Source organism: Oncorhynchus tshawytscha, unplaced genomic scaffold, assembly GCF_018296145.1.
Source record: "Oncorhynchus tshawytscha isolate Ot180627B unplaced genomic scaffold, Otsh_v2.0 Un_scaffold_1528_pilon_pilon, whole genome shotgun sequence".
NCBI lineage: Eukaryota > Metazoa > Chordata > Actinopteri > Salmoniformes > Salmonidae > Oncorhynchus > Oncorhynchus tshawytscha.
The window spans coordinates 612501-625000 of record NW_024609832.1 but is presented as its reverse complement, the minus strand read 5'-3'; the positions used below and the strand labels follow the sequence as shown (position 1 = coordinate 625000).

General features: G+C 52.5%; 1 protein-coding gene across 1 annotated transcript in view; it reads left to right on the top strand.

Moving 5' to 3' along the window:
- LOC112240063 (fibronectin type III domain-containing protein 3B) overlaps positions 1–12500 on the top strand; it is a 154835-nt gene that overhangs the window by 101025 nt on the left and 41310 nt on the right. Inside the window, 5 exon segments of the mRNA XM_042319519.1 lie at positions 1375–1549; positions 1650–1736; positions 9423–9558; positions 9832–9903; positions 12289–12407. Coding sequence (XP_042175453.1) covers positions 1375–1549; positions 1650–1736; positions 9423–9558; positions 9832–9903; positions 12289–12407 — 589 coding nt within the window.

The window sequence follows — 12500 nt, the reverse complement described above, 5'->3', positions numbered from 1 at the left end:
GTTGAGGTTAGTTGTGTGGTTGACGTATGGCTGTGTTGAGGTTAGTTGTCTGGTTGACGTATGGCTGTGTTGAGGTTAGTTGTGTGGTCTTATCTCTCTGAATGAGTCTCTCTCTATTTTCTTGTTTCCTCGCTCCTCTTGTTCTCGCATCGTTGCCGTGGGGCAGATTCCCCTGCTTGAGGCCGGTCGTTCCAGTGACAGAAAAGAGGAGGGAGATGGAGGGAGAGATTGAGAGAGAGAAGAGATAAAAGACATGAGCTCTGCTTTGTTTGTGTCTAAATTCATGTATTTTGCTCCCTCCCTCTCTCCACCCCTCTCTCCCTCACTCTCTCTCTCCCCCCCTCTCCCTCCCCCAGAAAAGAGGAGGGAGATCCCCCTCTCTCCCTCCCTCTCTCTCCCCCTCCCCCTCTCCCCTCTCTCCCTCCCTCTCCCCTCTCTCCCTACCTCTCCCCTCCCCCTCTCTCCCTACCTCTCCCCCTCCCCTCTCTCTCCTCTCCCTCCTCTCTCCCCTCCTCCCTCCCTCCCCCTACCTCTCCCTCCCTGTCCCCTACCTCTCCCCTCCCCCTCTCTCCCCTACCTCTCCCTTCCTCCCTCCCTCCCCCTCCCCCTACCTCTCCCTTCCTCCCCCTACCTCTCCCTTCCTCCCCCCCCCCCTCCTCTCTCCCTCCCCCCCCCCCCCCCTACCTCTCCCTTCCTCCCTCCCACCCCCCCTACCTCTCCCTTCCTCCCTCCCTCCCCCTCCCCCCTACCTCCCTCCCCCCACCTCTCCCTTCCTCCCCCTCCCCCTACCTCCTCTCCTTCCTCCCTCCCCCTCCTCCCTCTCCCTTCCTCCCTCCCCCCTCCCTCCTACCTCTCCCCTACCCCCTCTCTCCCTCCCCCCACCTCTCCCTTCCTCCCTCCCTCCCCCTCTCTCCCTACCTCTCCCCTCCCCCTCTCTCTCCTCTCTCTCCTCTCCCTCCCTCTCCCCTCCTCCCTCCCTCCCCTACCTCTCCCTCCCTGTCCCCTACCTCTCCCCCCCCCTCTCTCCCTCCCCCCCCTACCTCTCCCTTCCTCCCTCCCTCCCCCCCCTCCCCCTACCTCTCCCTTCCTCCCTCCCTCCCCCTCCCCCTACCTCTCCCTTCCTCCCTCCCTCCCCCCTCCCCCCTACCTCTCCCTTCCTCTCCCCTACCTCTCCCTCCCTCTCCCCTACCTCTCCCCTCCCCCTCTCTACCTCTCCCCTCCCCCTCTCTCCCCCCCCACCTCTCCCTTCCTCCCTCCCCCTCCCCCTACCTCTTCCTCCCTCCCTCCCCCTCCCCCTACCTCTCCCCCCCCACCTCTCCCTTCCTCCCTCCCTCCCCCTCTCTCCCTCCCTGCCTCCCTCCCCTACCTCTACAGTGGTTTCAGTACGGAGGTTGTGTTCTACACTACAGGTACGCTGCCCTCCTGCCCCCTGGCACCGCGGCTGCTGCGGGCGGGCGTCTCCTGGGTCACGCTGGAGTGGGGCCGTCCCGAGGGCAGCGCCAACGAGGAACTAATCACATACACACTCGAGATCCAGGAGGATAATACCGTGAGTCCCACACACACACACACACACACACACACACACACACACACACACACAGCCAAATGTCTGTTTAAATGTTAACTGAAAACGTTTGACCTTCCAGGGAACAGACTTTCATCCGAAGTACACTGGAGACAACCTAACCTCCACAGTGCAAGGCCTGAAGAGGAGCACACAGTACAAATTCAGGGTAAGAGTGTGTCTGTCTCTGAGGTTTTATTGTGGCGAAATGGTGTCTGGTTGTGTGTTACCGTGGAAACGGGAAAGGCTTGTATTCTGCTAGAAAGACACAGTGATTGTTGTCGTCATGTGCACGAGAGACACACGCACTACACAATGTGTCAGCGTTTAGCAGCCATACAACCACTGTCAGTCTGTCCTCTAGAAATACCTGCAATTTACTGCTATTTATGAACTGGGCGGTTGGAGCCCTGAATGCTGGTTGGCTGACAGCCGTGGTATATCAGACTGTATACCACGGGTTATACTGCTCTAATTACGTTGGTAGCCAGTTTATAATAACAAGTCACCTCAGGGGTTTGTGATATATGGCCTTGTATCCAGGTACTCTGCGTTACGTTGTGCATAAGAACATCCCCTAGTCGTGGCGTATTGGCCCTATTCCACACCCCCTCGTGCCTTATTGCTTAAATAAACACCAGCAAGATACCGCTATAAGTGTATCTGTGCTTTGTTGAAGGTTTTCATTTGTAAAACACAATGTTCTAAAGAGAAAAGTGAGAGAGAGTGTGACCTAGACAGAGAGAGTGTGACCTAGACAGAGAGAGTGTGACCTAGACAGAGAGAGTGTGACCTAGACAGAGAGAGTGTGACCTAGACAGAGAGAGTGTGACCTAGACAGAGAGAGTGTGACCTAGACAGAGAGAGTGTGACCTAGACAGAGAGAGTGTGACCTAGACAGAGAGAGTGTGACCTAGACAGAGAGAGTGTGACCTAGACAGAGAGAGTGTGACCTAGACAGAGAGAGTGTGACCTAGACAGAGAGAGTGTGACCTAGACAGAGAGAGTGTGACCTAGACAGAGAGAGTGTGACCTAGACAGAGAGAGTGTGACCTAGACAGAGAGAGTGTGACCTAGACAGAGAGAGTGTGACCTAGACAGAGAGAGAGTGTGTGTGTGTGCACGTGTATGCAGCATATTTGTGTAGCTACATGCGTGTGTGTGATCTGTCTGCATGGGACAAATCATCACAAACAAAATGGTGAACACACGTGAAGAGTTTTATTCCAAAAAGCTATATATTCATTTTCAGAAATGTTGGTAAATGAGCTTATATTGTTTCAAGAAATGATGAGAGATTGGTGTGTTTTTTTTCATGGTGTAGGTTTGTTCAATGACAGACATGTATTTGTTTAAAGTCTATGACTTGATGGTTTCACTTCAGAGTGACAAATAGTCATGTTTTTTTGCTTCGTTATTATTCTTTTTTTCATGCAGTAATATGAGATCTGTATGTAAAACATTTACATTTGAGTCGTTTAGCAGATGCTCTCATCCAGAGAGACTTTCAGTAAGTGCATTCATCTTACAATAGCTAGGTGAGACAACCACATATCACAGTCAAGTATACAGGATACCAACATTTCATTCCAGCTAAACATATAGTAATATATAGTGTTTTGCAAATTATTTTATAAACATCTCAAATCTATCAGTAAAAACATCTGAGAGCAGTAATATTTTACACAAACATGAAGGTACCCATAAGCAATCATTTCTGATGAAAAAACACTCATGTGTAAAATTGGTGGATATTGGAAATAAACTCTTAGTATTTCTATATATATTTCTATTGTTCTGGTCCCAGTGACCAGTAGGAAATCCTGTTGATTTAGTGAATCATTGATTAGAGACGAGAGCATCTCTCTCTTTACTCTTCCACTCATTCCTCTCTTTCTCTCTGTAGTGTCCATTAGTGGAGGGAATATATTGGAGAGAGGGTGAGTGGGGGAGAGAGGGTGAGTGGGGGAGAGAGGGAGGCAGGTAAGAGAGGGTGAGTGGGGGAGAGAGGGAGGCAGGTAAGAGAGGGTGAGTGGGGGAGAGAGGGTGAGTGGGGGAGAGAGAGGGTGAGTGGGGGAGAGAGGGAGGGGGGTAGAGAGAGGGTGAGTGGGGGGGAGAGAGGGTGAGTGGGGGAGAGAGGGTGAGTGGGGGAGAGAGGGTGAGTGGGGGAGAGAGGGTGAGTGGGGGGTGAGAGGGGAGGCAGGTAGTGAGAGGGTGAGTGGGGGAGAGAGGGAGGCAGGTAAGAGAGGGTGAGTGGGGGAGAGAGGGTGAGTGGGGGAGAGAGGGTGAGTGGGGGAGAGAGGGGAGGCAGGTAAGAGAGGGTGAGTGGGGGAGAGAGGGTGAGTGGGGGAGAGAGGGTGAGTGGGGGAGAGAGAGGGTGAGTGGGGGAGAGAGGGAGGCAGGTAAGAGAGGGTGAGTGGGGGAGAGAGAGGGAGGCAGGTGGAGAGGGGTGAGTGGGGGAGAGAGGGAGGCAGGTAAGAGAGGGTGAGTGGGGGAGAGAGGGAGGCAGGTAAGAGAGGGTGAGTGGGGGAGAGAGGGAGGCAGGTAAGAGAGGGTGAGTGGGGGAGAGAGGGAGGCAGGTAAGAGAGGGTGAGTGGGGGAGAGAGGGAGGCAGGTAAGAGAGGGTGAGTGGGGGAGAGAGGGAGGCAGGTAAGAGAGGGTGAGTGGGGGAGAGAGGGAGGCAGGTAAGAGAGGGTGAGTGGGGGAGAGAGGGAGGCAGGTAAGAGAGGGTGAGTGGGGGAGAGAGGGAGGCAGGTAAGAGAGGGTGAGTGGGGGAGAGAGGGAGGCAGGTAAGAGAGGGTGAGTGGGGGAGAGAGGGAGGCAGGTAAGAGAGGGTGGGGGGGCAGGTAGAGAGGGAGGCAGGTAAGAGAGGGAGGCAGGTAAGAGAGGGAGGCAGGTAAGGTGAGAGGGAGGCAGGTAAGAATAGAGGGAGGCAGGTAGAGGTGAATAGAGAGGGAGGCAGGTAGAGGTGAATAGAGAGGGAGGCAGGTAGAGGTGAATAGAGAGGGAGGCAGGTAGAGGTGAATAGAGAGGGAGGCAGGTAGAGGTGAATAGAGAGGGAGGCAGGTAGAGGTGAATAGAGAGGGAGGCAGGTAGAGGTGAATAGAGAGGGAGGCAGGTAGAGGTGAATAGAGAGGGAGGCAGGTAGAGGTGAATAGAGAGGGAGGCAGGTAGAGGTGAATAGAGAGGGAGGCAGGTAGAGGTGAATAGAGAGGAGGCAGGTAGAGGTGAATAGAGAGGGAGGCAGGTAGAGGTGAATAGAGAGGGAGGCAGGTAGAGGTGAATAGAGAGGGAGGCAGGTAGAGGTGAATAGAGAGGGAGGCAGGTAGAGGTGAATAGAGAGGAGAGGGTGTTTTGTTTTGTACAATGTGCTTTGTTGTTGTTGTTGTTGTTGTGTGTTCTCTGAATGGCAGGTGGAACGTCAAGTCATCCAGTCTGCACAGCAAGGCAGACATTTACATCACACTAAAGAGCACAGGCCAATAGCCACTAGCACAGACCTGTGCAAAACATACACAGTACAATACAAGTCATTATAGTCAGCAGTGTGATTTATTTGGAAACTTTCTTTGGAACTCTTTTATAAAGAGGTGATCATTTATAGCAGTTTATTGGATAATATGCCATCTATTTCAAATGTACAATCAATACATAAAAAATATCAACATATTCTACCCCCTCTTCTCTCTCCCTCTCGCTCCCTCTTCTCTCTCGTCCCTCCTCTCTCTCCTCTCGCTCCCTCTTCTCTCTCATCCCTCTTCTCTCTCCCTCTCGCTCCCTCTTCTCTCTCGTCCCTCCTCTCTCTCCTCTCGCAACCCTCTTCTCTCTCATCCCTCTTCTCTCTCATCCCTCTTCTCTCTCCTCTCGCTCCTCTTCTCTCTCATCCCTCTTCTCTCTCTCTCCTCTCGCTCCCTCTTCTCTCTCGTCCCTCCTCTCTCTCTCCTCCCTCCTCTCTCTCCTCTCGCTCCCTCTTCTCTCTCGTCCCTCCTCTCTCTCTCCTCTCGCTCCCTCTTCTCTCTCGTCCCTACTCTCTCTCTCCTCTCGCTCCCTCTTCTCTCTCGTCCCTCCTCTCTCTCTCCTCCCGCTCCCTCTTCTCTCTCCTCCCTCCTCTCTCTCCTCTCGCTCCCTCTTCTCTCTCCCTCTTCTCTCTCGTCCCTCCTCTCTCTCTCCCTCCCGCTCCCTCTTCTCTCTTCCCTCCTCTCTCCTCTCGCTCCCTCTTCTCTCTCCCTCTTCTCTCTCGTCCCTCCTCTCTCTCTCGCTCCCTCTTCTCTCTCGTCCCTCCTCTCTCTCCTCTCGCTCCCTCTTCTCTCTCGTCCCTCCTCTCTCTCCTCTCGCTCCCTCTTCTCTCTCGTCCCTCCTCTCTCTCCTCTCGCTCCCTCTTCTCTCTCGTCCCTCCTCTCTCTCCTCTCGCTCCCTCTTCTCTCTCGTCCCTCCTCTCTCTCTCGCTCCCTCTTCTCTCTCTCTCTTCTCTCTCGTCCCTCCTCTCTCTCTCGCTCCCTCTTCTCTCTCCCTCTTCTCTCTCGTCCCTCCTCTCTCTCTCGCTCCCTCTTCTCTCTCCCTCTTCTCTCTCGTCCCTCCTCTCTCTCTCGCTCCCTCTTCTCTCTCCCTCTTCTCTCTCGTCCCTCCTCTCTCTCTCGCTCCCTCTTCTCTCTCGTCCCTCCTCTCTCTCCTCTCGCTCCCTCTTCTCTCTCGTCCCTCCTCTCTCTCCTCTCGCTCCCTCTTCTCTCTCGTCCCTACTCTCTCTCTCCTCTCGCTCCCTCTTCTCTCTCGTCCCTCCTCTCTCTCTCCTCCCGCTCCCTCTTCTCTCTCTCCTCCCTCCTCTCTCTCCTCTCGCTCCCTCTTCTCTCTCCCTCTTCTCTCTCGTCCCTCCTCTCTCTCTCCTCCCGCTCCCTCTTCTCTCTCGTCCCTCCTCTCTCTCCTCTCGCTCCCTCTTCTCTCTCCCTCTTCTCTCTCGTCCCTCCTCTCTCTCTCGCTCCCTCTTCTCTCTCGTCCCTCCTCTCTCTCCTCTCGCTCCCTCTTCTCTCTCGTCCCTCCTCTCTCTCCTCTCGCTCCCTCTTCTCTCTCGTCCCTCCTCTCTCTCCTCTCGCTCCCTCTTCTCTCTCGTCCCTCCTCTCTCTCCCTCTCGCTCCCTCTTCTCTCTCGTCCCTCCTCTCTCTCCTCCCGCTCCCTCTTCTCTCTCGTCCCTCCTCTCTCTCCTCTCGCTCCCTCTTCTCTCTCGTCCCTCCTCTCTCTCCTCCCGCTCCCTCTTCTCTCTCGTCCCTCCTCTCTCTCTCCTCTCGCTCCCTCTTCTCTCTCGTCCCTCCTCTCTCTCCTCTCGCTCCCTCTTCTCTCTCGTCCCTCCTCTCTCTCCTCTCGCTCCCTCTTCTCTCTCGTCCCTCCTCTCTCTCCTCCCGCTCCCTCTTCTCTCTCGTCCCTCCTCTCTCTCTCCTCTCGCTCCCTCTTCTCTCTCGTCCCTCCTCTCTCTCTCCTCTCGCTCCCTCTTCTCTCTCGTCCCTCCTCTCTCTCTCCTCTCGCTCCCTCTTCTCTCTCTCTCCTCTCGCTCCCTCTTCTCTCTCCTCCCTCCTCTCTCCCTCTTCTCTCTCCTCCCTCCTCTCTCCCTCTCGCTCCCTCTTCTCTCTCGTCCCTCCTCTCTCTCCTCCCGCTCCCTCTTCTCTCTCGTCCCTCCTCTCTCTCTCCTCTCGCTCCCTCTTCTCTCTCATCCCTCCTCTCTCTCCTCCCGCTCCCTCTTCTCTCTCGTCCCTCCTCTCTCTCTCCTCTCGCTCCCTCTTCTCTCTCGTCCCTCCTCTCTCTCTCTCCTCTCGCTCCCTCTTCTCTCTCCTCCCTCCTCTCTCCCTCTTCTCTCTCCTCCCTCCTCTCTCCTCCCGCTCCCTCTTCTCTCTCGTCCCTCCTCTCTCTCTCCTCTCGCTCCCTCTTCTCTCTCGTCCCTCCTCTCTCTCTCCTCTCGCTCCCTCTTCTCTCTCCTCCCTCCTCTCTCCCTCTTCTCTCTCCTCCCTCCTCTCTCCTCCCGCTCCCTCTTCTCTCTCGTCCCTCCTCTCTCTCTCCTCTCGCTCCCTCTTCTCTCTCGTCCCTCCTCTCTCTCCTCCCGCTCCCTCTTCTCTCTCGTCCCTCCTCTCTCTCTCCTCTCGCTCCCTCTTCTCTCTCGTCCCTCCTCTCTCTCTCCTCTCGCTCCCTCTTCTCTCTCCTCCCTCCTCTCTCTCTCTCTCCTCTCGCTCCCTCTTCTCTCTCCTCCCTCCTCTCTCTCTCTCCTCTCGCTCCCTCTTCTCTCTCCTCCCTCCTCTCTCTCCTCCTGCTCCCTCTTCTCTCTCGTCCCTCCTCTCTCTCTCTCCTCTCGCTCCCTCTTCTCTCTCCTCCCTCCTCTCTCTCCTCTCGCTCCCTCTTCTCTCTCCTCCCTCCTCTCTCTCCTCTCGCTCCCTCTTCTCTCTCCTCCCTCCTCTCTCTCCTCTCGCTCCCTCTTCTCTCTCCTCCCTCCTCTCTCTCCTCCCGCTCCCTCTTCTCTCTCGTCCCTCCTCTCTCTCTCCTCCCTCCTCTCTCTCCTCTCTCGTCCCTCCTCTCTCTCCTCTCGCTCCCTCTTCTCTCTCTCTTCCCTCCTCTCTCTCTCCTCCCTCCTCTCTCTCTCTCCTCTCTCGTCCCTCCTCTCTCTCCTCTCGCTCCCTCTTTTCTCTCTCTTCCCTCCTCTCTCTCTCCTCCCTCCTCTCTCTCTCCTCTCTCGTCCCTCCTCTCTCTCTCCTCTCGCTCCCTCTTCTCTCTCTCCTCCCTCCTCTCTCTCTCCTCCCTCCTCTCTCTCTCCTCTCTCCTCCCCTCCTCTCTCTCTCCTCTCTCGTCCCTCCTCTCTCTCTCCTCTCGCTCCCTCTTCTCTCTCGTCCCTCCTCTCTCTCTCCTCTCGCTCCCTCTTCTCTCTCCTCCCTCCTCTCTCTCTCCTCTCGCTCCCTCTTCTCTCTCGTCCCTCCTCTCTCTCCTCCCTCCTCTCTCTCCTCCCGCTCCCTCTTCTCTCTCGTCCCTCCTCTCTCTCCTCTCGCTCCCTCTTCTCTCTCGCTCCCTCTTCTCTCTCCTCCCTCCTCTCTCTCTCCCTCTCGCTCCCTCTTCTCTCTCCTCCCTCCTCTCTCTCTCTCCTCTCGCTCCCTCTTCTCTCTCGTCCCTCCTCTCTCTCCTCCCTCCTCTCTCTCCTCCCGCTCCCTCTTCTCTCTCGTCCCTCCTCTCTCTCCTCTCGCTCCCTCTTCTCTCTCGCTCCCTCTTCTCTCTCGTCCCTCCTCTCTCTCCTCTCGCTCCCTCTTCTCTCTCGCTCCCTCTTCTCTCTCGTCCCTCCTCTCTCTTCTCTCGCTCCCTCTTCTCTCTCCTCCCTCCTCTCTCTCCTCTCGCTCCCTCTTCTCTCTCCTCCCTCCTCTCTCTCCTCCCGCTCCCTCTTCTCTCTTGTCCCTCCTCTCTCTCTCCTCCCTCCTCTCTCTCTCCTCCCTCCACTCTCTCTCCTCCTCTCTCTCTCCTCTCGCTCCCTCTTCTCTCTCCTCCCTCCTCTCTCTCGTCCCTCCTCTCTCTCCTCCCCGCTCCCTCTTCTCTCTCGTCCCTCCTCTCTCTCTCCTCCCTCCTCTCTCTCCTCTCGCTCCCTCTTCTCTCTCTCCTCCCTCCTCTCTCTCCTCTCGCTCCCTCTTCTCTCTCGTCCCTCCTCTCTCTCCTCCCTCTTCTCTCTCCTCTCGCTCCCTCTTCTCTCTCTTCCCTCCTCTCTCTCTCCTCTCGCTCTCTCTTCTCTCTCGTCCCTCCTCTCTCTCTCCTCCCGCTCCCTCTTCTCTCTCGTCCCTCCTCTCTCTCTCCTCCCGCTCCCTCTTCTCTCTCGTCCCTCCTCTCTCTCTCACTCTCTCTGCAGCTGATAGCGTCTAACGTGGAGGGTGGCAGTAAACCCAGTGAAGTGTTGGTGTGTACTACCTGTCCTGACAAACCTGGACCCCCTTCTCCCCCCCGAGTCACGACCACTACATCTTATGGCTTCACCATCACCTGGGGTAAACACACAAACACACGCATGCATGTTTTCAGTGTGATTATCAATGGAGATGTAAAACATAATGAACACACATCAAGTAAATACTGTTTTGTCTTGATTTCTGTCTCTCTCTGTCTCTCTCTCTCTCTCTCTCTCTCTCTCTCTCTCTCTCTCTCTCTCTCTCTCTCTCTCTCTCTCTCTCTCTCTCTCTGTGTCTCTCTCTGTGTCTCTGTCTCTGTGTCTCTCTCTCTGTCTCTCTCTTTCTCTTGGTCTCTTCTGTTCTTTTCTCCAGATCCTCCCCAGGACAATGGAGGTTCAGAAGTTCTGACATATCTGCTGGAGATCTCAGAAGGAAGCTCTGACGGTACAATACTCTGTCCTTCTTTGTTTTAGTTTTCACCTGCAATGTACTGCTGTATAAACACCAGTAATGTACTGCTGTATAAACACCAGTAATGTACTGCTATATAAACACCAGTAATTTACTGCTATATAAACACCAGTAATGTACTGCTATATAAACACCAGTAATGTACTGCTATATAAACACCAGTAATGTACTGCTATATAAACACCAGTAATGTACTGCTATATAAACACCAGTAATGTACTGCTATATAAACACCAGTAATGTACTGCTATATAAACACCATTAATTTACTGCTATATAAACACCAGTAATGTACTGCTATATAAACACCAGTAATGTACTGCTATAAAGCACCAGTAACATCAGTAATGTACTGCTATATAAACACCAGTAATGTACTGCTATATAAACACCATTAATTTACTGCTATATAAACACCATTAATTTACTGCTATATAAACACCAGTAATGGACTGCTATATAAACACCAGTAATGTACTGCTATATAAACACCAGTAACACCAGTAATGTACTGCTATAAAGCACCAGTAACATCAGTAATGTACTGCTATATAAACACCAGTAATGTACTGCTATATAAACACCAGTAATGTACTGCTATATAAACACCAGTAATGTACTGCTATATAAACACCAGTAATGTACTGCTATATAAACACCAGTAATGTACTGCTATATAAACACCATTAATTTACTGCTATATAAACACCATTAATTTACTGCTATATAAACACCAGAAATGTACTGCTATATAAACACCAGTAATGTACTGCTATATAAACACCAGTAATGTACTGCTATATAAACACCAGTAATGTACTGCTATATAAACACCAGTAATGTACTGCTATATAAACACCAGTAATGTACTGCTATATAAACACCATTAATTTACTGCTATATAAACACCAGAAATGTACTGCTATATAAACACCAGTAATGTACTGCTATATAAACACCAGTAATGTACTGCTATATAAACACCAGTAATGTACTGCTATATAAACACCAGTAATGTACTGCTATATAAACACCAGTAATGTACTGCTATATAAACACCAGTAATGTACTGCTATATAAACACCATTAATTTACTGCTATATAAACACCATTAATTTACTGCTATATAAACACCAGAAATGTACTGCTATATAAACACCAGTAATGTACTGCTATATAAACACCAGTAATGTACTGCTATATAAACACCAGTAATGTACTGCTATATAAACACCAGTAATGTACTGCTATATAAACACCAGTAATGTACTGCTGTATAAACACCAGTAATGTACTGCTATATAAACACCAGTAATGTACTGCTATATAAACACCAGTAATGTACTGCTATATAAACACCAGTAACACCAGCAATGTACTGCTATATAAACACCAGTAATGTACTGCTATATAAACACCAGTAATTTACTAGGTGTATCAGTGCTTTGACGTTTTCCGTAATTTTCTTCATTTCTTTCTCTCTCTGTTTTCTTTGTCCTTCCCTGTCAGGTTGAGTGCTTTTTACTAAGTCCACAACTCCTGTGACCTACATAATAATGAACATCTCTTCAGAACACATTGATTAGCCTGGTCATATTCAGTTTGGTCATAGTTTATCAACCCAACAAATTCTGAAAGCTCCTACTTTCTTCCACGTTTTCTTCCCCTCTCCCTCCTTCTCTCTTCCCACCCACCCACTCCTTCTCTCTACCCACCCACCCACTCCTTCTCTCTACCCACCCACCCTTCACCCACCCACCCACTCCTTCTCTCTACCCACCCACCCACGCCTTCTCTCTACCCACCCACCCACTCCTTCTCTCTACCCACCCACCCACGCCTTCTCTCTACCCACCCACCCACTCCTTCTCTCTACCCACCCACACCTTCTCCCTACCCACCCTCCCACTCCTTCTCTCTACCCACCCACTCCTTCTCTCTACCCACCCACCCATGCCTTCTCTCTACCCACCCTCTCCCTCCTTCTCTCTACCCACCCTCTCCCTCCTTCTCTCTACCCACCCACCCACACCTTCTCTCTACCCACCCACCCACCCACCCTCCCACTCCTTCTCTCTACCCACCCACCCACTCCTTCTCTTTCTCTTCCCCTCTATCCCATCTATGCCCTTCCCCTTCCTCACCCCACTTCACCCCTCTCCCTCTCTTCTAGTTTAAAGTGCCATTGAAACAGTGAATGGACTGAACTGATATAGGTTGAGAGAGAGGGGTAGAGAGTGTGTTGTCTGATTAATGCCAGATATGAATAGATGTGGTGTCTTGTTGAACTGCATATATACCTCTACACACACATATTCACATACACACAAACCCTGATCTGCTGTTTGTCTTGTGCAGCGGGCCAGTGGGAGGTGGCGTACAGCGGCCCCGCTACAGAGTGTGTGTGTGAAGAACTGACGCCTGGCACAGTTTACCGCCTGCGAGTGTGTAGCATCAGCACCGGTGGACACAGCCAGGTGAAACACACACACTCGCACACACCCCGTGGTCAATAATCCATTTAATCACACAATTAATCAATTGACCTTCCCATGATCCTCTGTGTTCTG